General features: G+C 42.1%; 1 protein-coding gene across 6 annotated transcripts in view; it reads left to right on the top strand.

Annotated features, from left to right (window-relative positions):
* The first annotated feature begins 1,187 nt into the window (after window positions 1-1,187).
* Window positions 1,188-23,987, top strand: part of MARF1 (meiosis regulator and mRNA stability factor 1) — a 48,598-nt gene continuing 25,798 nt past the window's right edge. For 2 of the 6 annotated variants that reach the window (XM_010370914.1, XM_030924546.1), the window contains exons 1-13: window positions 1,188-1,335; window positions 5,102-5,303; window positions 8,331-9,017; window positions 9,766-9,940; window positions 10,854-11,080; window positions 13,170-13,287; window positions 14,152-14,324; window positions 18,164-18,592; window positions 18,789-18,946; window positions 19,035-19,193; window positions 20,809-21,001; window positions 22,027-22,205; window positions 23,403-23,483. In XM_010370914.1, coding sequence (XP_010369216.1) covers window positions 5,160-5,303; window positions 8,331-9,017; window positions 9,766-9,940; window positions 10,854-11,080; window positions 13,170-13,287; window positions 14,152-14,324; window positions 18,164-18,592; window positions 18,789-18,946; window positions 19,035-19,193; window positions 20,809-21,001; window positions 22,027-22,205; window positions 23,403-23,483 — 2,723 coding nt within the window. In that variant the 5' untranslated portion in view covers window positions 1,188-1,335; window positions 5,102-5,159. Of the gene's footprint in view, window positions 1,336-1,788; window positions 1,915-5,101; window positions 5,304-8,330; window positions 9,018-9,765; window positions 9,941-10,853; window positions 11,081-13,169; window positions 13,288-14,151; window positions 14,325-18,163; window positions 18,593-18,788; window positions 18,947-19,034; window positions 19,194-20,808; window positions 21,002-22,026; window positions 22,206-23,402; window positions 23,484-23,987 lie in introns of those variants that run through there. The other 4 variants (XM_010370922.2, XM_010370928.2, XM_030924543.1 and 1 more) reach the window with 4 other exon arrangements.

The raw sequence follows: 23,987 nt of genomic DNA, 5'->3' as shown, positions 1-23,987 counted from the left end.
CGTGTTAATCCCCACGTAATGGGGGTTGCCTATTGAAATAACCTCCTAGTGAGGATTTTTTTGGGGGAAAATGTTCTCGTTTGGCAATTTCAACTTACTGATTCTTTTGCAAAGTTAACTTGTTTCTGGGCAAACTTTAAAAATAAACTTCTAAGGTAGCATTCAGCTAGCAGCACATCCTAAATTGTGTCTAGATTTAATTTACACAATATGTGCTTTGTTTTTCTCCTAATTTGCAACAGAAAATAGTAAGCAGCTGGTAGTTTCAGAAATCACCCTCTTGCTGAGTCTTAAAATTTTTTCATTCCAGGGAAACGTGAAGATTGTGGGACGCTATTTAAAAAAAAAAAAAAAAAAAAAAAAAGCAAACCACACGGCATATCTGGCCACCTAAGACATAAAAGTGTTTGAAACTAACCATAAGGTCTCCTTTCTGCTCGCCCAACCTGTCACTGGGAACGCAGTATTCATTTGTAACCAGCTTTGGAGGAGGGCTTTTAAAGATAACGTTTTCTTGCCAAAGTCCCCCCAAAATCTCTTGCTTCTTGGTGGCAATGTCCAGTTGAGTCTTTGCACACCCTTTATTTTTGCCAGTTGGGTCGCAACTTTGCGAGAACCCCGGGGGACCTCGCAGGAAGCCGGGTTGGCAGTTATTTTTTTTCTTCACTTGCCACTAGGTTGCACTAGATTTAGGATGCTGGGGAATATGCGCCATTTAATTTTTAAAAATAAAGTAGGACCATCACGTGACGAGACCTGAGCGAGGGGGGAAAAAAAAAGGCAGAAACGATCGGGTTTTTCATTGAAATTCCGTTCAAACCGCCTTCCCTCCGAAGCCTGAAAGAGCCGAATTCTATTAAATCCTGGTTGGCAGGCTTTTTCCTCGGATCCACTCACGAGCTCTCTCATTCTCCGCTTCAAGGTTCCTTTCGACTCCACAACGTGAAGCCAGGGGGAATGCCTCCTTAAACTGGGGGTTTTCGCCAAAAAAGCCAGAGTCACCCCCCGGGAAAGTCCCTATTTAGGGTTTTATCGGGAGGGGACTGAGCCTGACGAGGCTGCAGGGCCGCGAGGCCCCGCCCCCCCCGGGGTTCCCAGCATGCCCCGCGCGGACAGGACGCGGCGGAGGAGGCGGGGCGAGAAGGGGGCGGGGCGAAGGGGAGAGAAGGGCGTCGGTTTTGCGACAGGGGCGGTGCGGTGCGGAAGCGGAAGTGGAGGGTGCGCTTGGCGGCGGCGGCGGGAGCTGCGGAGTCGGGAATCAAAACAAAGGGCCTGGGGGGGCGGGGGGAAGGCGGCGGGGCCGGAATGTGAGCGGAGGTGGAGCCGGCGGGAGAGGTGAGTTTGCAGACAGCGCTGCGACCAGACCCCGGGAGGCTCTGTTCCGGGGCCAGCGGGGCGGGACGGAGGACAGTACCCCCTCTTTCCCCGCCTATTGCTGGTGGGATGGTGGTGGAGGGGGCTGGTTGGCTAACTGGGACGCGCCAGTCGGCCCCCCCCAAGAAAGAGTTGGCTTGTCTCCCTTTCGGGTCCATTCACTGCTGTCACTGTTGGCGCCGCTGTTCCCCTTCGAGGGTATTTGGCTCCCCGCCCGCCCCTGTCTGAACCCCGGAGGGGCCCTCCAGGAGTGAAGTGCACAGCTGGAAGGTTAAGAGAGAAGGAAAGGGGCGGGTGTTTTTGCAACACCCTCCCCCCTCCCCGGCCGTTTTGCTTTCTCCTCGGCCTTTTAGCAACCCGTAGGGTGTAGCCTCAGGGTTGACAGATAGTGTCTAGGGCTTCAGCCACTCTCACTAGTAGTTGTAACGCGACCTCTTGATACACCTTTTAGAGTTTCTCAAGCACCTTTCCGGTAATTCCAAGAGCTGTCCAATTGCATTTGTATCTTTTGGACTTCTCTGAGCGGTAAATCTCTGAGCGGTAAATATTCTTGTGTTTTGCATATCGGTGTATTGAAACCTAAACTGTCTTCCTAGATATTTATTAAGCTTTATTCGTTCAACAGTTATTTTTTGAAATGTGCCAGGCATTGTACTAAGGGCAGGAGACGGAATAGTGAATAAGAAAACGTAGTCTCTGCTGTCATGGAGTTTATATTCTAAATGGGGGAGAAAGATAATAAAATAAGCTAAAAAGGCCACTTTAAACACAGAGCTATGGGGGAGAAAACGGTAATGGGATGGGGTGGTGTGGGGTCAAGGACTAGATTGGGTGCTAAGGAAACACCGTTTGCTAAATGTTCCCTGTGATTATCCAAACAATGGTCTTGTAAGGTGGTTTCTATTATTGTCACACCCATTTTAGAGATGGGATCTGAGGTTCAGAGAGGTTGTGAGTTGTCCAAAGCTGCACCACGGTAGAACTGGAGACCAAAATGCAGACAGTCGACAGAGTCGACTGAATTGCTCAAAAGAGTTGGAGAGAATGACAGAAAGGAGACCGTCACTCAAGTCAAACAGAACCTGCTTTTGGCTACCTAAGTTGCTTCGTGGATAATATTTGGGAAATTTTCAGGGTGCAGGCACCTGAAAGTTTTTACTTTTAATCGCTTGTATTGTGCAGTATTGAAGACACCTTGGTGTAGTGGAAAGGGGTGAGCAAACCTAATTTTGTGTCAGGCTCACTACAAAACTTCATTAAGTTTGTGTTTCCCCCTCTGCAAAAATGTAGCTAATTTCTCCCCTGTCTACCTCACAGAATTATTGCGAAAATTATATAAGTGGTTCCCACCGTCTGGGTTTTTTTCATCATTATATTCCTTATGCCAAGCACAGACCTGCTGCATAGTAGATACTAAGTAAATATTTGCTGAATGAAGACATAAGTAATGTTAAATGAAATACCTTGTAAACTAGATTACACTGTAAACGTCAGCTCACTTTCAGGATTTGGCTTTGAAGAACTTTGAGAAAATGTTTATGTACACCGTGAATATCACAGATGCTTAGGATTTTGAGGGGAGCTTTTTGGGGGACATAAAACCTGTATCTAGTAGGAAAAGCAAGAATCATAATTTACTATCAGTAGTAGCAGTTAAATCCATCCCTGTCTCCAAATTAACCACTCCCAATAGTGTGTAGTGGGTAAATGGTGTGCTTTATTAATTAAATTCCTCATTCAACTAATGTTTACCTTGTATTTACAGAATAGAGGGCATTTTGGTTGGCACAAGAGATGCAGTGGTGAAAATAGACAGTGGGGTTCATTTATCTAATTTTTTTTCTTTTTCTGTGTAATGCAGTGGCAGGGGAGAAATTAGCCACATTTTACATAGGAGGAAACAGAAACTTCAAAACGAAAATTTTTTTAGAGATGGAATCTCACTCTGTTGCCCACGCTGAAGGGCAGTGGCCCAATCATAGTTCACTACAGCCTCAAATTCTTGGGCTCAAGAGATCCTCCCACCTCAGTCTCTCCAGTAGCTGGGACTAGGTGCACACTGCCACACCATGCTAATTTTTTAAACTTTATTTTATTTTAGAGCTGTGATCTTGCTGTGTTGCCCAGGCTGACAAAAGAGCCACATAGTAAATAGAGGCTTTGTGGGCCATACAGTCTCTTTACAGAGACTCTCTTGGCAGCTCTGCAATTGGAATGCAAAAGCAGCCATAGGCAGTATTTAAATGAATGCGTGTGTCTGTGTCCCAGTAAAACTTTATTTATGGACACTGAAATTTGAATTCATGTAATTTTGTTTGTTTTTGAGATAGGGTCTCACTCTGTCGCCCAGGCTGCAGTGCAGTGGCACAATCACAGCTCACTGCAGCCTCGACCTCCTGGGCTCAAGCGATCCTCACACCTCAGCCTCCCAAGTAGCTGGGACTACAGGCTTGCACCACCATGCTCGGCTAATTTTTTTGTATTTTTTGTAGAGATGGGGTTTTGCTGTGTTGCCCAGGCTGGTCGGGAACTCCTGGGTTCAAGCGATCCACCCACCTTGGCCTCCCAAAGCACTGGGATTATAGGCCTGAGCCACGGTAGGGTGGCTCGCTTGCATTTATTGTTAAGACCTGTAAGAGTGTTGTTGCCCTGGCATAGATACGACACATCTGCGACTTGAGATTTTTCTATCAGTTAGATTTTCAGTGGTATATCAGATTGCACTTTCATCCTTAGTAAACTAAGAAATTGGTTCAATTTGTTCTGTAGCAAATCAGATTCGAAGTTCACAGAGGCCACTTAGTTTGGACCTTCCATGCTCAGATCAAAGAAACAGTGCAAGACATCTTAAATTAGTTTTAAAATCTTACACATAGTTGTTAATGAGGATGTGGTGGTGGCTCTTTTACTCAGGTTAGATGCTCTCTTCTGTTAACTTTTGACTTTCTTGAGCAGAGCCTTTAGGGAGAGAGAGCCGAAAAGAATTCAGAAAAACTAGAAAAAATTGATCCCACCCAAGTGAGGAGGTAAAGTCTCACTCTGGAGTATGCAAGTTTCCAAGATAAGGTTACTTATCTCAAGCATGGTTATGTGTAGAAAGGAAACGGGACTCATGGAGAGTTCATTTTTCATTTGAAGAGCTATGGAACGTGAAGAATTGCAGATTATAGATTTTTTTAAAAATCAGATTGATAGAGTTAGATTTTAAGCATAAACAGAGTCAACCAAGTTTGCCAAATTTTATTAACCTGTGATTTGCTCTGATACTTATACTTTCGTGGTTTTTTCTTTCTTCCTTTTATTATTATTATTTTGTTTAAGATTTGAACTGTTGGCCAGGCGCAGTGGCTAATGCCTGTAATCCCAGCACTTTGGGAGGCCGAGGAGGGTGGATCACTTGAGATCAGGAGTTCAGGACCAGCCTGGCCAACTTGGTGAAACCCCAACTCTACTAAAAATATAAAATTTAGCCAGGCATGGTGGCAGGCTCCTGTAGTCCCAGCTACTCGGGAGGCTGAGGCAAGAAAATCACTTGAACCTGGGAGGCGGAGGTTGCAATGAGCTGAGATCATGCCACCGCATGCCAGCCTGGGCAACAGAGCGAGACTCCCTCTCGAAACAAAGATTTGAGTTGTTGAGAGCCATTGTACTGTAAATATAGCTGCAGTGTTGCAAAATTTGTACTTATGCAAGGAAATAACACTGACATCTTACTCGTTCCCAACAGGGTGGAAGAATGAAAGAAAAGAAAGATGAAAGAATGTTGAATCACTTTGCATGGCTGTATGATGGAAGGAAAGGGAACTGAGAACTCCTGCAGTAGAACACGTGGATGGCTTCAACAAGATAATGATGCTAAGCCATGGCTTTGGAAATTCTCTAATTGCTTTTCTCGTCCTGAGCAGACGCTGCCACGTAGTCCCCAAACGGTAACTATATGCAAGTCTAAGGACGTAGCGGGTTCCTCATCCAAATAGATGAGAGAGGTCCATTTGGTCTGGGATACAGTCTCTCATCCTGGAGTCTCTGCCACATTTTTCTGTAGATCTTGCCTGTATTGCCCCTTATACCACATGATAATGTGAGAACACAGCACGATTTTTTAACTCCTCTATTTCACTCTGAGTACCAGCAGATGCCTTAAATATTTAATGGTAAAATTTGGGAAAGATTTCTTTCTCATTAAAGTCACAGGTAACAAAGATTAAAAGTCCACATTGTGGAGTAAAATCAGAAGAAAGTACAAAATATGTTGTATTTTACTGTAGCTCTCTGAGTTTTGAGTCTATAATCTAGGAAGGGTTGGGAAGAGCTTATCACTGCCTGTTTTTTTTCTTTGAGATTTCTCTTGAATATTTATTTCTCAGTATAAATTTATGTCTCTAACTTCTTGCTTACTCATTGTGATTTTAACATTTTCTTTTTTTTTTTTTTTTGAGATGGAGTCTTGCTCTGTTGCCCAGGCTGGAGTGCAGTGGTACGATCTCGGCTCATTGCAACCTCTGCCTCCCTGGTTTAAGCAGTTCTCCTGCCTCAGCCTCCTGAGTAGCTGGGATTACAGGCCTGTGCCACCACACCTGGCTAATTTTTGTATTTTTAGTGAAGATGGGGTTTCGCCGTGTTGGCCAGGCTTGGTCTTGACCTCCTGACCTCAAGTGATCCTCCTGCCTCAGCCTCCCAAAGTGCTGGGATTACAGGCATGAGCCACCGCACCCGGCCAATTTTGACATTTCCTGATTTCATTTCATGCACTCATGTTACCAGCTTTCTATTTCTTATTTTCTATTGTACTTGGGATTCAAGCGAGATTATACTATAATTTTATATAAGGGTATTAATAACTTTTTTTTTTTTTTTGAGGCGGAGTCTCACTCTGTCGCCCAGACTGGAGTGCAGTGGCCAGATCTCAGCTCACTGCAAGCTCCGCCTCCCAGGTTTATGCCATTCTCCTGCCTCAGCCTCCCGAGTAGCTGGGACTACAGGCGCCCGCCACCTCGCCCGGCTAGTTTTTGTATTTTTAGTAGAGACGGGGTTTCACCGTGTTAGCCAGGATGGTCTCGATCTCCTGACCTCGTGATCCGCCCGTCTCGGCCTCCCAAAGTAACTTTTTTTTTAATTATTTTTTGAGATGGAGTCTCACTCAGCCTCCTAGGCTGGAGTGCAGTGGCACGATGTCAGCTCACTGCAACCACTGTCCCCAGGGTTCAAGGGAGTCTCCCGTCTCCGCCTCCCTAGTAGCTGGGATTACAGGCACCCGCCATCATGCCTGGCTAATTTTTGCATTTTAGTAGAGATGGGGTTACACCATGTTGGCCAGGCTGGTCTTGAACTACTGACCTTAGGTGATCCACCCGCCTTGGCCTCCCAAGTGCTGGGATTACAGGCGTGAGCTGCCGCGCCTGGCCTGGTATTAATAACTTTTTAAAAACCAATTTAATTGTCTATTTTTTCTAGGTTTTCACTATATGGTTGTCTTTGTTGCAAGGCATCAAGTAATTTGAGTCATTTTAGGAGTGTTTTATTTTCAGGACAGTTGACGATGAGGGTTGGCATCAAAAGCAAGGCTTCCTGGGATGGGATGGTAGATCTCGTCCTCATGGAGTCACACAATTCAGAATCACTCAGTCAACTTTACAGATCTTAAAACTCAATTTTGTCAGTGGCATGCAGAATGGAGTAGGTTCAGGGGATCAACTCATAATAAGCCTGCCTGTATGAGCCTGATCTTTATAAATCAGAATACCATTGTGTTAATTTCAGTCTGAACTATAATTACCAAAAGAGCAGTTCATTGGCTGGTCAGCCCATTGCTGTTACCTCCCTTTTAGGGAAAGTTTAGCTGAAAATTCACATTTCTTCCAGATGAGCATATGCTCCCAGGTGAGTGTAGAATCACAGCAAAAGGAGTGGAATTGCAGGTGTCAGATGGACCCTCGTGTGCGGTGAAGGGTGAACACGTCTCAAGTCACTGTAGCAGGGCAGTCTCTTCATCTTAGTGGCTCTTGCAGTGAGCCTGCGAAGGCTGATGAGTTTAGTCCCCTTTCAGTGGCTAGGTGCTGTGCCAGGTGCTCTATGTGCTGTATCTTATTTTATCCTCCTAGCAACTCTAGGAGGTATATTGTATTGTTCCCAATTTATGGATGAGGAAACCAAAGTGTAGGTTAATAACTTATCCAAAGTCATACAACTGTTGATTATCAGATTCTAACCCAGGTCTCTGCCAATGATGCTCTGCTTAGAACCTTTGTAGTATACTGGCTTCCTGTGTCTATGTTGGAGTCATGTGGCAAACTGTTTGTCTTGGATCTTTTTCTTGGATAGTTTTCTAATTTCTCTAAATCTTTTCACTGGCTACAGTATAATTGTCATTATGGCTTTAGGTCATTATATCTTAGGGTTTATGAAATGTCATCAGCAACATGGGTGGGCCATCTGGGTAGATGGCTGATCTCATCTGTGTTTGAAACTTTACTCCTTTCCTTGGGGGATCTTACTGAAATCCCTTAGGGACTGACCACAGGAACTATTAAGTATTGTCCTCAAACCACTGTGTGTGTTAGCGGCCTTTATTGAATGATGTTTGTGTGACTGTGTTGTTTTCATACCACCTATTTTGTCTTCAGAGGATTCTATGAAGCAAGGGGAAATTATCAAAAGGAAGTTACTGAGGCATGGCGGCTGCTAAAGATGTAAACAGGCCCGCCCATCCCAGTCTGTTTCGATTCAGGAAGCATGTAGTCTTCATTTTAGTTGTGTGTTCCAATGTTCACTTCCTGCAGACCTCTTTGAAGAATGTTCCTGATTTTAACTAGCTGTGATTCCATTTTGTTCAGTTATGATTTAGTGATGTAACAGAATTGAACACTTTTTCTGTTTGTGAATGCAGTAAGATATGAGTAACCAAAAAAACCATGGGCCTCATAAAATTAATTTATGTTTTGATTTTCTTTTCTCAGAAAGAGTACATGGAGAACAAGAAAGTTGCTGTGGAACTAAAGGATGTACCATCTCCCCTTCATGCTGGCTCTAAGCTTTTTCCAGCAGTCCCACTTCCTGATATTCGTTCTCTTCAGCAGCCTAAAATACAGCTTTCATCTGTCCCCAAAGTAAGCTGCTGTGCTCATTGCCCTAATGAACCCTCCACTTCGCCAATGCGTTTTGGTGGTGGTGGTGGCGGTAGTGGAGGTACCAGTAGCTTGATTCACCCGGGCGCACTGTTAGACTCGCAAAGCACCAGGACAATCACGTGTCAGGTAGGGTCAGGGTTTGCTTTCCAGTCTGCATCTTCACTCCAGAATGCCTCAGCTAGGAACAATTTGGCAGGCATTGCAAGTGACTTTCCCAGCATGTGTCTAGAGAGTAACCTGTCTTCCTGCAAACACCTGCCCTGTTGTGGAAAACTCCACTTCCAATCATGTCATGGTAATGTGCACAAGCTACATCAGTTTCCGACTCTGCAGGGCTGCACCTCCGCTGGCTATTTCCCCTGTTCTGATTTCACAAGTGGGGCTCCGGGGCATTTGGAAGAGCACATTTCACAGTCGGAGCTAACGCCTCACTTGTGCACCAACTCTTTGCACCTTAATGTGGTACCTCCGGTTTGTTTAAAGGGCTCACTTTACTGCGAAGACTGTCTAAACAAGGTTCGTATCTTTTTATTTCTTACGTTGGGTGCAGCTGAGGATTGAGGAATGACTTTTTTGAAGTGGATTTATCTTGAAAAGTCTTTATTATACACGGGGTTGAAGATTCTCCTATGGTATAGGGGAGTCTCCCCATCAGCATAATTTTTGCTGGTTCTGAAAGAAACAAAGGGTAAAATGGGAGAGCATTCAGAAAAGTAGAGAGTCATTATTTTTGTAGTTTATACTTTTAGAGGCTCTTGTTGCAGTAAATCTATTTCCTATATGTGAGACTAGTTGGCAAAGCCTTCGTGTTCTATCTTTAAAGGCTAAAGCACAATGGATTTCTTATAACTTACATTCAACTTACACATAAGCCCGTTCATGTAATGTAGATAACTGCATATTGTCTTTTTGCAATGATGTGGGAAACCTGAAAGTTGGCCTCAGTCACATTGGTGTTCAAGTGAGACTTTACTACCCTTTATGTAAAATATGTATGAGGTCTTCGTTGCAGCAGACTCATGCCCCAAAATGTAAAGACCTGACCACGTGAATATCTTTCTTGATCATGTCAAGTCACTTCTGGAAATGAATTTACGAATCGATAGCTAATGGTTCTTGGAAAGATGATTTGAAAGTATGTTTTCTTACAGGCTAGCAAGTGGAAAGGTAAAACACTTAGTGTGTTTTCAGTTGTTGTATATAACTCCAGCTTCTGAAATGATGTATCTGACACCTCCTCCTTTTTAAAAAAAATTTAAAACAGCCAGCAAGAAATAGCATAATCGATGCGGCTAAAGTTTGGCCAAATATACCACCTCCAAATACTCAACCTGCACCTCTTGCTGTCCCTCTGTGTAATGGCTGTGGAACCAAAGGAACAGGGAAGGAGACCACGTTGTTATTGGCGACCAGTCTAGGCAAAGCTGCTTCAAAATTTGGTAAATGACAGTATGGCATAAAATGTGCATATTTAAATAGCTTTCAATATCTGATACTAACATTGCATTTAATCACCTTTGAAGGATTCCTTATGGTTCTAAAGCTACTGTGTGTGTGAGTCTCCGTTTCCATATCTTGGTAGAAATCTTTTCTTTATTACAGACCAGGAAGTCATTTGCCCTTTATGTTGGGCTGAGGCTGTACACAGAAGCTGTGTATAGAAAAATTGGTAGTATATCAGGAGAAATAAAAGTGCTGGAAAAGATTTGGTGTCACCTTAGGTTGGAAATCACACTTGTTGATGGTATACTCCCTAGAAGTGTTCAGAATAATTTAGTAATGGCTGATTAAAAACAGTATTTGAAAACCAAAGAGTTCTCAGTAAAAATAATTTCCCTGAAAAGTAGTTAATGTGATATGTTTTGAAAACATTTTTAAAATGTTAAATCAGATGTTAATGCAGCGTTAGCTCAAAATCAACGACAGTAACAGCTTCACCCTTTGTCAGCTCCTCAGTGTTGGTTAATACCAAGTAGGTAGATAAGTGTGGGCTAATCTTGAAAGTTGGGTCTTGGAGCTGCAGAATCCGGCCAGTTAATGTGCTCGTGTTTAGGGAAGCATCACTGCTTAATGTCAGAATGGCTCATGCTTTGAGATGGATTTATTGTGGGCTTAAAGTCACTTGACTTTTAGATTTGTCTTCTCCTGAAACACAGGAATAATCTCTTAGAGTGATACTTTGACAGCTTGATTGCTTATTAGGTCAACCAGTGAGGTTGGTAGCCTTAAAACTTAGCATTAATTAATAATTTAGTTTTTCTGCCACTAAGAATGATAGGTAGTTTATTATCTTATTTTAATTTGCCATTTATTTTCCACTACAAGTGATGGAAAATGTTGACATTTCTTAAGGGTCACCAGAAGTTGCAGTAGCTGGACAGGTGCTAGAAAACTTACCTCCCATTGGAGTTTTTTGGGATATTGAAAACTGCTCCGTTCCCTCTGGCCGGTCAGCAACTGCTGTTGTGCAAAGAATCCGTGAGAAGTTTTTTAAAGGCCACAGAGAAGCAGAATTCATCTGTGTGTGTGACATCAGTAAAGAAAACAAGGAAGTTATTCAAGAGCTGAATAATTGCCAGGTAAAAAAAAAAAAAGTAATAATTTTAATCTATAGTAGAGGAATAAGCAGATGTTTGTTTGTTTGTTTTGAGACAGAGTCTAAGTGTCACCCAGGCTGGAGTGCAGTGATGCAGTCATGGCTCACTGCAGCCTCGAACCCTGGGACCCCAGTGATCCTCCCACCTCAGCCTCCCAAGTAGCTGGGATCACAGATGCACGCTGTCATGCTTGGCTCATTTTTTATTTTTTGTAGAGACAAGGTCTCCCTATGTTCCAACCAGAAACAAACTGAGAACTGATGACTGTATTCTCTCCCTTGAACACCCCTGGGTGGCTTTCAGGATCTGGAGTTAGGTGGTGGAGACTCGTCTCAAACTCCTGGGATCAAGCAGTCCTCTTGCCTTGGCCTCTCAAAGTGCTGTACATGTGTGGGTTTTTGTGGTTATTTTTGGAATTCTGATTGAAAGTTTGTTTAATGATAATGCATTTGTACCAAGTTTTCAAATAAATTAGCAAAAGACCACTTCCAAAGTACTAGAAATAATCATTCTTATCTTTCAGTTATGCTCCCTAATTTATACTTTAGTTCTATACTGGTATAATGGTTATATATGTATTATTTCCTTTGATTTTCATTACTGCTCTTTGAACCAGGCATGTAGAATATATTATTTACAATTTACAAATTAAACTAAGGCCCTGAGAGGTGAAGAAACTTCTTTAAGATCACTTGGCCAGGAAGAGCAAGGATGTGAATCTAGATTTGTCTGACCCCAAGAGTCTGTGTTTTTAAGCTGAAACTAAAAATCAGGTCTTTTGACTCTTAGATAGTTAATTCTATTGATAGTCCATATTGCTTGTCTAAAATGATATACCCATGTTCTTTACAAAAACCAGCAAGTTATTATTGTGTATTGCAGGTGCCTGAGGCACCTTTCTCAAAATTAACCTTTCCTTCCTTTGGAGACTTATATGTGAACCTGATAGTTTTAACAGAAATAAATGCATTTTAGCTCCCTTAGGGGATATCCTCCCTCCTGTCTCCACCACCTAGCCCCAGATTCTGAAAGCCATCCAGAGGTGTCCAAGGGAGAGAATACAATCATGGATTTTCAGTTTCTGTTTCTGGTTGGGCTAGTAAAGCACCTTCCTTATTTCTCTTTTCTGCTTATCAGTAGAGACAGAAACTAAAAACCATGGCTTCAGGCTACTAAAAGCCTAAAACAAAACAAAACAGAAAACAACAAGAAGGCGGGTTGTACAAGCTTGCATGGGTACCATAGACAGTTGACATAAAACACAGCCTTAAGTATTATTTTAGTCATTTATCTGATCTCTGCCACTTCCAAATTGTTGGCAGAAGCTATTAGAGCAAATTTAACTGAGTTCAAATTTCACTTCCTATTTTCTACTTACTTTCTGAAAGGAGGATGAAAGAAATGCAAAAACAGAAGATTGGAGATGAGAGCTGGGTTAGTCACAGACCCGGTTAGTTCATATCGAGGACCAGTGTTGAGATTACTGAGATCTGGTTGTGATTTTTTACCATTCCTAATAGTAGTAAGAATTTTTTTTATCAAGAATTACTTATTAAAATATGGGCAGACATCAATGATAGACTGGATAAGGAAAATGTGGCACATATGCACTATGGAATACTATGCAGCCATATAAAAGAATGAGATAATGTCCTTTGTAGGGACATGGATGAAGCTCAAAGTCATTATTCTCAGCAAACTAATGCAGGAGCAGAAAACCAAACAGTGCATGTTCTCACCTTATAAGTGGGAGTTAAACAATGAGAACACATGAACATGGGGAGGGGAACAACACACACTGGTGTCTGTCAGGGGGTTAGGGCAAGGGGAGGAAGAGCATTAGAACAAATACCTAATACATGTGGGGCATAAAACCTAGATGATGGGTTGATAGGTGCAGCAAACCACCAGGCACATGTATACCTATGTAACAAACCTGCGCATTCTGTACACGTACCCCAGAACTTAAAGTATAATAAAATTTAAAAAAAAATAAAAAATATGGGCAGAATGTGTAGCAGTTTTCTAGCCTCAGCTCCTGCTTATTCACCCTTATTATAAATTAATGCAGGTAACCGTTGCCCACATCAATGCGACTGCAAAGAATGCCGCTGATGATAAACTGCGGCAGAGTCTCCGCAGGTTTGCAAATACCCACACTGCTCCAGCCACAGTGGTTCTTGTGTCAAGTAAGTACAGAAACATCTGCTAATTTCAGCTAAACTCACTGCATGGGAAATTATCACAGAAGCCAGAAACATGCGAAAGTAAAACGTATCCCCAAAGAGGCTGAAGTGCATGAGACATGTTTATGATTATTGTTGAGAATTGTTTAGAAAAAAAATTGGGTCTAGGTAGATTTCTGTGTTTCCTCCTTGGAACTTGAGTTATTGTGGGACCAGGTTTTTTATTTTTATTTTATTTATTTATTTTGAGATGGAGTTTCGCTCTTGTTGCCCAGGCTGGAGTGCAGTGGTGCAATCTTGGCTCACCGCTACCTCCGCCTCCCAGATTCAAGCGATTCTTCTGCCTCAGCCTCCCGAGTAGCTAGGATTACAGGCGTGCACCACCACGCCCAGCTAATTTTGTATTTTTAGTAGAGATGGGGTTTCTCCATATTGGTCAGGCTGGTCTCGAACTCCCGACCTCAGGTGATCCACCCTCCTTGGCCTCCCAAAGTGCTGGAATTACAGGTGTGAGCCACTGCGCCTGGCTGGGACCAGGTTTATTAAAGAAAAATGTGATTTTTTTTTCTTTTTTTTTTACCTTGTGCTCAGTATTACTAATTTTTAAAGTTTAAGATGAATTTCAAATTTATCTTATTTTGCTCCCTTTTAATACTGAAAGTAACTAATGTGTCTTGGAATTCTTTTAGTAAGATTGTCTTACATTCTTCTGCTGTGAAACGTGTTTCTTTCCTAAGAAATGGGGGAAGAAATTTTGAATATAGTCCAGCCTTTCCTTTCTTCTCAGTGAGTGTCAGAAGAGTTGTCTGTCTTTGTCAAGTGTTTCTAATGTTTGGGGATGGGGTTGGTCTGTACCTTTTCTTTCAGCTGATGTCAATTTTGCATTGGAACTTAGTGACCTGAGACACAGGCATGGTTTCCACATTATTTTGGTCCATAAAAACCAGGCCTCAGAAGCACTGCTGCATCATGCTAACGAGCTGATCAGATTTGAAGAGTTCATTTCCGACTTGCCCCCCAGGTTACCACTAAAAATGCCAGTAAGTGGGTTTGCGTTATTTTGCCATTTTCCAATATTACATTGTGGAGGCTGAAAGCCCATAATGAGGGGGTTGCCAGGCCCAGATGGGGCTGTTCTTTGTAAGAGGTGGGTTAGATTTTGAAGTAAGGCTTAGAAACCTTGAGTTCTTCTCTTACAAATATACAGAGAATTGGTATGTATGAAGTTTACTTTTATTTATTTCAAAATATCATATGAAATTGACTTGTAGATTTACCTTCCCAACTTGCCAGTGTCTTCAAAGCTAGCAGTGTTTTGTGTCAGGTGGATAGAAATAACGGATTAAAAGTCATTATTCTTTTTGCTTGCAAGTATTATGGGTAGAGAATATGGCGAGGGTTCTCACATACTTGTGTGGTTGGCGCCAAATAAGTGGAGTCATTGTGCATTTTTTTCGGTATTTAATCCTTAAGCTTCAGCAGGCCTCTGAGACTGTGCTTTCTATTGTGCATTCCCTGTGGTACATGGACACAATTAGCAGGAGTGGTTATTGCTCCACCCGTGTGTAGTCTGTTTAAGCCATATACTGGGAGGGTGTGAGCACACTTCCAGGACTAGCATTTCTGATAGACTTGACTTGGGATAAGAATGCTTATTGCAGTGCTGAGCTGTGTTTAAGCTGTTTGGCGAATATGTGCGTAACTCTGAAAGAAATAATGATAATGGAGAAGTAGCCATGGTGTGGGTGATCCAGGAGAGTGGGCAATCCCCTACATTAAATGCAGTCTTAATAACCGAGAGTTACAGAACTACGTTAGAAATGATCTCATCCAAAGTCCTCATTTAATGGAGGAAGAAATCAGCTCTTAGAAAAAGTAAACGGGTCATCGGTGATTGCAGCAGTTAAGAGAGTGGGCCCCGGGTGTCCTGATTCCGGCACTTGCCTGCTAGTCCCCCGTGTCCCCTGATACCCAAGAAGCCCTATGTCTGGTCTAAGATGAAACTCATGCTATGGACAGTTCAGAGTTGTGGATACCAGAGGCTTACCCAGGGAGTAAACATACACAGGCCTTACCTTCATCTTTTGAGGCTCTTTCCTAACTCACCTTTCTCATTATTTGTTTTTAGTCACTTGGCTGTAGTTATATTTCTTCCCTTCTGCTTCTGTTTGATGCTCACTTTTCTAGCTTTGAAGGCCTTAAGTAAATACAGTGTTTTTTTTCCCGGGAGGTGAAGGTTGCAGTGAGCTGAGATCGCGCCACTGCACTCCAGCCTGGTCGACAGAGCAAGATGCTGTCTCAAAAAAAAAAAAAAAAAAAAAAAAAAGTAAATGTAGTGTTTTAGATAAGAACTTGCCTACTTTGGAGATTCTTATTCCTTATGGTTAAAAAAAAAAAAAAAGTTTCGATAGTTCAAAACATTTAGTCTTGCTGGATGTTTTTTCCCATCCACTAAAGTGATAATTTAAGGTACATTTATTTTTATGTTCTTTAGTCTGTTCCTTTAATTTTAATAAATTAAACATACATTGGTACTGCCTGGGTTTTGAGTCCCAGGTATAATAGGAAAAGTGTAGATTTTGTTGGTAATTGGTCAGTACCCTGCAAATAAAAAGAAAAGCCTCTGATTAGAAAAGTATGGTGTGGGCTGAGTAAGGTGACTCACGCCTGCAATCCCAGTACTTTGGGAAGCTGAGGTGGGCAGATCACAAATCACCTGAAGTCAGGAGTTCGAGACCAGCCTGGCCAACATGGCGAAACACCATCTCTACTAAAAATACAAAAATTAGCCAGGTGTGGTGGCGGGCACTGGTAATCCCAGCTACTTGGGAGGCTGAGGCAGGAGAATCACTTGAACCTGGAAAGTGGAGGTTGCAGTAAGCCGAGATTGCACCACTGCACTCCAGCCTGGGTGACAGAGTAGACTCTGTCTCAAAAAATAAAAAAAAAGTATGGTATGATCATTGTAAAAACAAAACACAATATTTAGAAATGTGGAAAGTGAAAACCCCGCAATTCTACCCTCCAGAAGTAACCACTGTTAATATTTTGGTATTACCCTCCAGATTTTAAAAATGTGTCACATATATGGTGTTCTGTGGCTTTTGGAAAAAAACTTATGTCAGAGCTTGGATGTCTTTTCGTGTTAATGTATATTAATATCAATCTGCCACATTTTAAAAACCAGAATTTTGGTTTGAAAAGTACTTGTATGGCTGGTCTTTATTTAACCAGTCTACCTGTTAGTGGACATTTTGTTTATACCCAGTTTTGTGTTTTGTTTTACCATTTCCAGCAAGGTAATTTATATCTTTAGGCTCCTGGGCTGACATACTATAGGGTAATTTCCAAGGCTTAAAAGTTCCGGGTTAGAATTTTACTATCAAGATACGTGTCATCCTCCAGGAAGGTGGTACTAATTTACAGTCATGAAAGTATCTGTTTTAAATGTTTGCCAGGCCAGTAAGTGAAAAACGGCATTATCTTATAATTGGCTTTTAAATTAAAATGTAACACAGTGCAAAATATCGTTTTATGATTATTGTTGTTTGCTCTTCATTTCTTCTGTAAATTGTTCACATCCTTTGCCTGTTGTTAGTGATTTCTCTTATTGTTTCTGGATTTAACCCTTTATATAATTATCTTAAGTTTTCTCCTGGTGCTTTAATGGTTCTGCTTTTTAAGATATTATTCTTATTCTTATTTTTAAAAAATTTTTTTTGAGACTCTGTCACTCAGGCTGGAGTGCTGTGGCGTGATCTCAGCTTACTGCAGCTTCCGCCTCCTGGGTTCAATTGCTCCTCCTTTCTCAGCCTCCCGAGTAGCTGGGATTACAGGTGCCCGCCACCACACCTGGCTAATTTTGTGTTTTTAGTAGAGAGGGGGTTTCACTACGTTGGCCAGGCTCGCCTCGAACTTCTGACCTCAGGTGATCACCCGCTTTGGCCTCCCAGAGTGCTGAGATAACAGGCGTAAGCCACCGTGCCAGGCAAAGTTCTACTTCTTAATACATAAATTTCAATTTATCTGGAAGAATTATGACTACCCACTGCCAAATAGAACTTCCAGCCTGACTACTGGCAACCTGCTGTTGTAGCTGAACAGGCTCTAAGTTGTTGGGTATTAAAAAAAATTTTTTTTTTTTACTTAAGCCTATAGCACCCAGTATTCTCAGGCATTCTCCTATGCAAAAACTAACCAGGACCAACCCTGCTTAGCTTCTGGCTCTAACTTTATAAATTCTTATTCAGTGGACCTGCAGAATAAATAGACATTTAAAAACAACTTCATCAAGATACGATTTACATAGTACAAAATTCAGCTCTTTTAAGTGTACAGTAAGTTTTAGTAAATTGAATTGTACAGTTTTAGAATATTTTCATCACCTCAGTAAGATCTGTTATGCTAATTTATAGTTAATCCCCTTCCCCACTCCCAGGCACTACTAATCTTTCTGTCTCTGTAGATTTGTATTTTCTGGACACTTTATAGAAGTGGAATCATACAGTATACAGACTTCTGTGCCTAGCATATTATTTTTTATTTTTATTTTTTGAGACAGTGTCTCACTCTGCCAGTCAGAGTGGAGTGCAGTGGCACAGTCACTCCAGCCTCAGTCTTCCTGGGCTCAGGTTAATTCTCCCACCAGAATAGCTGGGACTGCAGGCATGCACCACCATGCCCAGCTAAAGCATGTTATTGAAAACAGTATTCAGCTACTTTGTCAACACTAAATGATATACCCTCTCCCCTCTAAATCACTGTCACCTCCTCTCCAAAGTTGTTAACTGAAGTTTCGAGGTCACCCATTGTTCTTATTTTGAAATTGAATGTGTGCCCTTGAGTTAACCTGATGTAACACTTCTTTCCTCTGTATTAGCAGTGCCACACTCTGCTCTATGTTTATAACCTACCAGCAAATAAAGATGGCAAGAGCGTCAGCAACAGGCTCAGACGCCTGTCCGATAATTGTGGTGGGAAAGTGCTGAGTATCACAGGCTGCAGTGCAATTCTCCGCTTCATAAACCAAGATAGTGCAGAGCGCGCTCAGAAGCGAATGGAAAACGAAGATGTCTTTGGTAATAGGATCATTGTGTCGTTTACTCCAAAAAATAGAGAACTCTGTGAAACAAAGAGTTCAAATGCAATTGCTGATAAAGTGAAGTCTCCCAAAAAACTTAAGAATCCAAAATTGTGCCTCATCAAAGATGCAAGTGAACAATCTTCCAGTGCCAAAGCCACGCCTGGAAAAGGGTCACAGGCAAATTCTGGATCTACTACAAAAAATACAAATGTTAAAAGTTTACAGGTAATTTTGATACCTCTTGCTTTCTGAAGTTTATGGTAGGTTTGGTTTCTGTGTTTTACGTGCCCGCTTGCTTTTGGCGTGTCCGTTTTTGATTTCAGTGTTTCAAATGATACTCAGACTCAATCGTTTTCTGTAAAGGCTCTAACAAATCTTGGGTACTTAAAATTTAAACCCCACTGTGCTTGTGTCTTTGAAGGAGCTGTGCCGCATGGAGTCAAAAACTGGTCATAGAAACAGTGAGCAGCAGCAAGGTCATCTGAGGCTGGTAGTCCCCGCTCACGGTAACTCAAGTGCTGCAGTGCCGACGCTGAAAAACTCAGGGGTGGCAGAACCTGTTTACAAAACCAGTCAGAAGTATGTGAAACTACTCTTTCTCATAGCTGCTTCTTGAATATGAAGGAAGACATGTGACCTTTTCCGTTCAATTTTCCTCTTCTGTTAGAAAAGAGAACCTCAGTGCCCGAAGTGTTACCAGTTCTCCTGTAGAGAAAAAAGATAAAGAGGAGACTGTATTCCAAGTGAGTTACCCGTCTGCTTTTAGCAAGTTAGTTGCATCCAGGCAAGTCAGTCCTCTGCTCGCATCTCAGTCTTGGTCTTCTAGGTGAGTCTGGCTTCTTGACCCATGGGGGTGGTTACATGTAATAGGAAGGATTATGAAATAGTATGTTTGTTGAAAAGAATTCAGATAGTACTGAAATGCACAAAGTAAGTCTCCCATCCCTCTTCTGCCAGTTCCCCTCTCCTCAGGTAATCATCGTTAACATTTAGGGGCAATACTTTCACGATTTCTTCTTCCTCCATCTGGAAATTGTGGTAAACAGAGGTCAGAAAGAGAAGCCTATTGGAGAGTCCCTGGCCAGTGCTGGGAGGCATGTTAAGATGTCCCTATGTTCACTGTGTTGAGAAAAAAGCCCAAAAGAGCCATGCATTGGTGGTTCTTATTACTATGGTACTGTATAGGAAGCTGTTTGAGAAGCAAAGTTTTCTGTAAACTATGGTAATTATCTATCACTATCTCTCACACTAAGGAATTCTTGAGGCTTGGGAGACAGAGAAGCCATAAGGGTGTGTTGCATTCCCATGAGCTCTTTTTAGCATTGTGTTTGTTCTGCTGAGTTGGTGGCAGATCACTGTAGAAAGTGACTGTGGATCAGCCGAGCACAGTGGCTCACTCCTGTAATCCCAGCATTTTGGGAGGCCAAGGCAGGCGGATCACAAGGTCAGGAGATCAAGACCATCCTGGCTAACATGGTGAAACCCTATCTGTACTAAAAATACAAAAAAATTAGCCAGATGTGGTGGCGAGCTCCTGTAGTCCCAGCTACTCAGGAGGCTGAGGCAGGAGAATGGTGCAAACCCGGGAGGTAGAGCTTGCAGTGAGCTGAGATCGCATGACTGCACTCCAGCCTGGGTGACAGAGCGAGACTCCGTCTCAAAAAAAAAGAAAAAGTGACTATGGATATATAAAATTACTTCTAAAAAGCCACATAAAAGTTTTCCTTATGTGCAGAAAGAACTGCAACATGCGAGCAAGAACTTTGAACTCTTTCAGAGCCACCGAGAAAGTTAAACACCTTAAATTGGTATCACAGGCTGATTTTCTAAGGATAATGCACAAAGCAGAGGGTTAATTCATCAGGACTGCCTCTAATTCCTGCCTTTAGCTTTAACCCAAAGGAAGAATATTTGATGTTGATTGGCGGTAATTAGGGGTCAGTAGATAGTACTTTTGACAATGTCTGAAGTCAGTGTGTATTTAGGATTAAAAACACAGCTGGGCACAGTGGCTCATCCCTGTAATCCCAGCCCTTTGGGAGGCTGAGGCAGGTGGATCACTTGAGGTCAGGAGTTTAAGACCAGCCTGGCTAACATGGGGAAACCCCATCTCTACCAAAAATTCAAAAAATTAGCTAGGTGTAGTGGTGCATGCCTGTAGTCCCAGCTGTTGGGGAGGCGGAGACAGGAGAATTGCTTGAACCCAGGAGGTGGAGGTTGCAATAAGCCAAGATGGTGCCTTTGCACTCCAGTCTGGGTGACAGAGCGAGACTCTGTCTCAGAAAAAAAAAAAAGATTAAAAACACATTTGAAAACCAAATGTTTGGTTTGGTTGTATTGTGGGAAAGCTGCTTCTGTATATAGTTTCAGACAAAGCGTAAATGATGAAATCTAAATATACAGAACAGTTTTTAAAATAATCTCAATGTGTGTGTTTTAAGCAGGAGTATGTCTCCAAACCTTTTAAACAGAGCATCCCCGCTTGCTTTCAACATTGCAAATTCAAGCAGCGGAGCCAACTGCCCAGACCCATTTGCAAATGGTGCTGATGTCCAAGTCAGCAACATAGACTACAGATTATCCCGGAAGGAGCTGCAGCAGCTGCTGCAGGAAGCATTTGCCAGGCATGGCAAGGTAACTTTTTCCCTCTTGTGCTTGCTTTGTTATACTCTTTGATGGAGTTTCTAGTCAAGAGGACCTAATTTGATATACATAACCACAGCCAGGATAGAAGTGTGACTGAACAAGTTTGAACTCCTCCTTCCTTTTCCCTTTGGTCTGCTCAGAGTGGTGCTATAAATCCAGTTTTTACAGTATAGCCCCAGAGAGCAAGACACCTAACAGTGAGAAGCTCCTGTCTTAAGCAGAAATTGAAATGGCAATTTGTGGCCAGGTGTGGTGGCTCATGCCTGTAATCCCAGCACTTTGGGAGGCTGAGGTGGGCAGATCACCTGAGATCAGGAGTTTCAGATCAGCCTGGCGAGTGAAACCCCGTCTCTACTTAAAAAAAAAAAAAAAACTTAGCCGGGCGTGGTGGTGCATGCCTGTAGTCGCAGCTACTTAGGAGGCTGAGGCAGGAGAATCACTTAAACACGGGAAGCAGAGGTTGCATTGAGCTGAGATCATGCCACTGCTTTCTGGCCTGGGCGACAGAGTGAGACTGTCTCAGAAGGAAAAAAAAAAAAAAGGCAATTTGATAAGTAAAACATTGATGGATTTTAGTTAGCTCTTCCTGCTGAAATACAGGTAGGATTCTAAAATGTTGGCTGGTCTTGTTTATGTCTTATTATATTTGACACCATTTTTAGGTGCAGTTTTGCTAAAAATGCACCTTTTTAGTAGATTCTTAAAAATGGCCATGCCCTGGGTTTTGTAGAGTCTGGAAAAGACCCCAGAGACTCTTCCCATGTGTTGGCCTCTGAGCCTGCCTTGGAAACCTGTGTGTGCCAGAGCACACAGGCCGGGCCAGTGTGACATCTCTGAAGGTCATCCCATGCTCGCTTACTTACATCCTGGTCAGCAGAAGAGCAGAGTTCAGACATATTCCTTCATGGAAGCACTGCAGTCCACAAACGTGTTCCTTCATGGTTCACCTTCAGTTTTAAGACGACAGGGTTCTGGGCGGGAATAGCGTTCAGTTTTCCCTTTTCCTGTTGTAGGTGAAAAGTGTTGAGCTCAGTCCCCATACAGATTATCAGCTCAAAGCTGTTGTGCAAATGGAAAACTTACAAGATGCGATTGGTGCAGTGAATAGCCTCCACAGATACAAAATTGGCAGCAAAAAGATCCTGGTCTCACTTGCCACCGGGGCTGCCAGCAAATCACTCTCTTTACTGAGGTAAGAAACAAGCTGTTTATTTCAGGAAATAACATTTGACCCAGAAACAGTTTTAGAAATAATAAAAATAGATTCGCTCACATTCCCACCCCTCTTGTGATGACTGCATGTGGAATAATGCTTATTCTAGATTGATAGAGTTAAAAACAAGCCATTTGACTCTTGTCTAAGTCATTAATCAAAGGTGGAATACAGCTTAAATTTGACAGGCACTTGGAAGTAAAATAATATGCAGCATGTTTAAACAGGTTCTAAAAATAGTAGGCCCCTACAATAAAAGTTTATAAACCTGAAAAGTCTGAAGTGTTACCTTCAGATCTTAGTAGAAGGTAGATTTGTGTCTAAAGACTAGATTACAAATCTTCAAGCTCTCCATTTGCAGACATGTCCTTAGTGTCAAATAGATACCCAGCCCCGTAAGTCTGCCTTAAGACTGTATCGGTCTCAAGCATCTGGTGATGGTTTTACTCATAGTAAGACGTGATACTTCTTTGGGTCTCCCTGTTTCGGGGAGACTGGTAAAACAGGACCCACTCCTGAATGTCTCCTTGGATGATCAGAGATCTTTTCTCTAACTTGTACTTCACTGTTACTTAAATTACAAGTTATGGTTTTTTATTATTGTTGTTCTTAGAATAAAAAATGATGCTTATTGAAGAAAATTTGGAAAGTTTAGAAACATAAAAGAAGCACGGGAAAAAAAAAACATCCACAGTCGTATGGCTCAAAGTCAATTGCGCTTAACAGTTTGGCATTTTCTTTTTGTTTTATTTGGGTTTTTTCCTTTTGAGTGTTTTTTGGTACCTCTTGGTGTTTTAAAACCATAGTTGAGATTATGTTGTATTCAGTTGTGTATCCTTATCTATGGGAACGTCAGTCGCATGTATCTAACAAACTGCAGTATGGCAGGAGATATTTAAGCTCTTCTCCCTTTTGCTCTGAGTTAATCATGCCTTTCTGCTCCACTGGTGTGGAAAACCTTGTGATTGATACCAATTCTAGTGTGTAACGTTATCTTCTTTCATTGCCTTGTCCCTAAAATCCTTTCTTTAGATTTTTCTGGAAAATAAATTCTGACATACCAGCAGTCGGTAAATTTATTTTGCATATGCACTGTGTTAATTTTATGAACTCTGTTTATACAACTTGTAATACGGAGGCAATGGTCTGTTCCCTAATCAAACTTCTGTCTTACAGTGCAGAAACAATGTCTGTTCTTCAGGATGCCCCTGCCTGTTGCCTGCCTCTGTTTAAATTTACAGATATCTATGAAAAAAAGTAAGTTAAGTATATTTTTCCCTTGTCCAGTCAGTACTGATGGGTGACTTATGCGCACAAAACCATGGTAATGAGTCTTGAGGAGCTTCAGCCTGGTAGAGGAGAGGAGACAGAGACACTAGCATTCAGATTTACACGTCAATGAATGTTTAGCAGACAGTTTTAAAACGTCTTTTATTTTTAGCAAAGTTAGACTTTTGGTCCTCAATGCTGTGCTTATTTTTCCCCTAATTGACTAGTGTTAGGTTTTTTTTTTTTTTCAATTTTTTTGGAGACAGAGTCTCGCTCGCTCTGTTGCCCAGGCTAGAGTGCAGTGGCGCAGTGTCAGCTCACTGCAACCTCTGCCTCCCAAGTTCAAGTGATTCTTGTGCCTCAGCCTCCCGAGTAGCCAGGACTACAGGCATGTGCCACCAAGCCTTGCTGAGTGTTTGTATTTTTAGTAGAGACAGGGTTTTGCCATGTTAGCCAGGCTGGTCTTAAACTCCTGACCTCAAGTGATCTGCC

The sequence above is a fragment of the Rhinopithecus roxellana genome, chromosome 20 (assembly GCF_007565055.1).
Source record: "Rhinopithecus roxellana isolate Shanxi Qingling chromosome 20, ASM756505v1, whole genome shotgun sequence".
Classification (NCBI taxonomy): domain Eukaryota; kingdom Metazoa; phylum Chordata; class Mammalia; order Primates; family Cercopithecidae; genus Rhinopithecus; species Rhinopithecus roxellana.
Note: the sequence above shows the minus strand (reverse complement) of the source record. Positions and strands in the feature narration are given on the sequence as shown.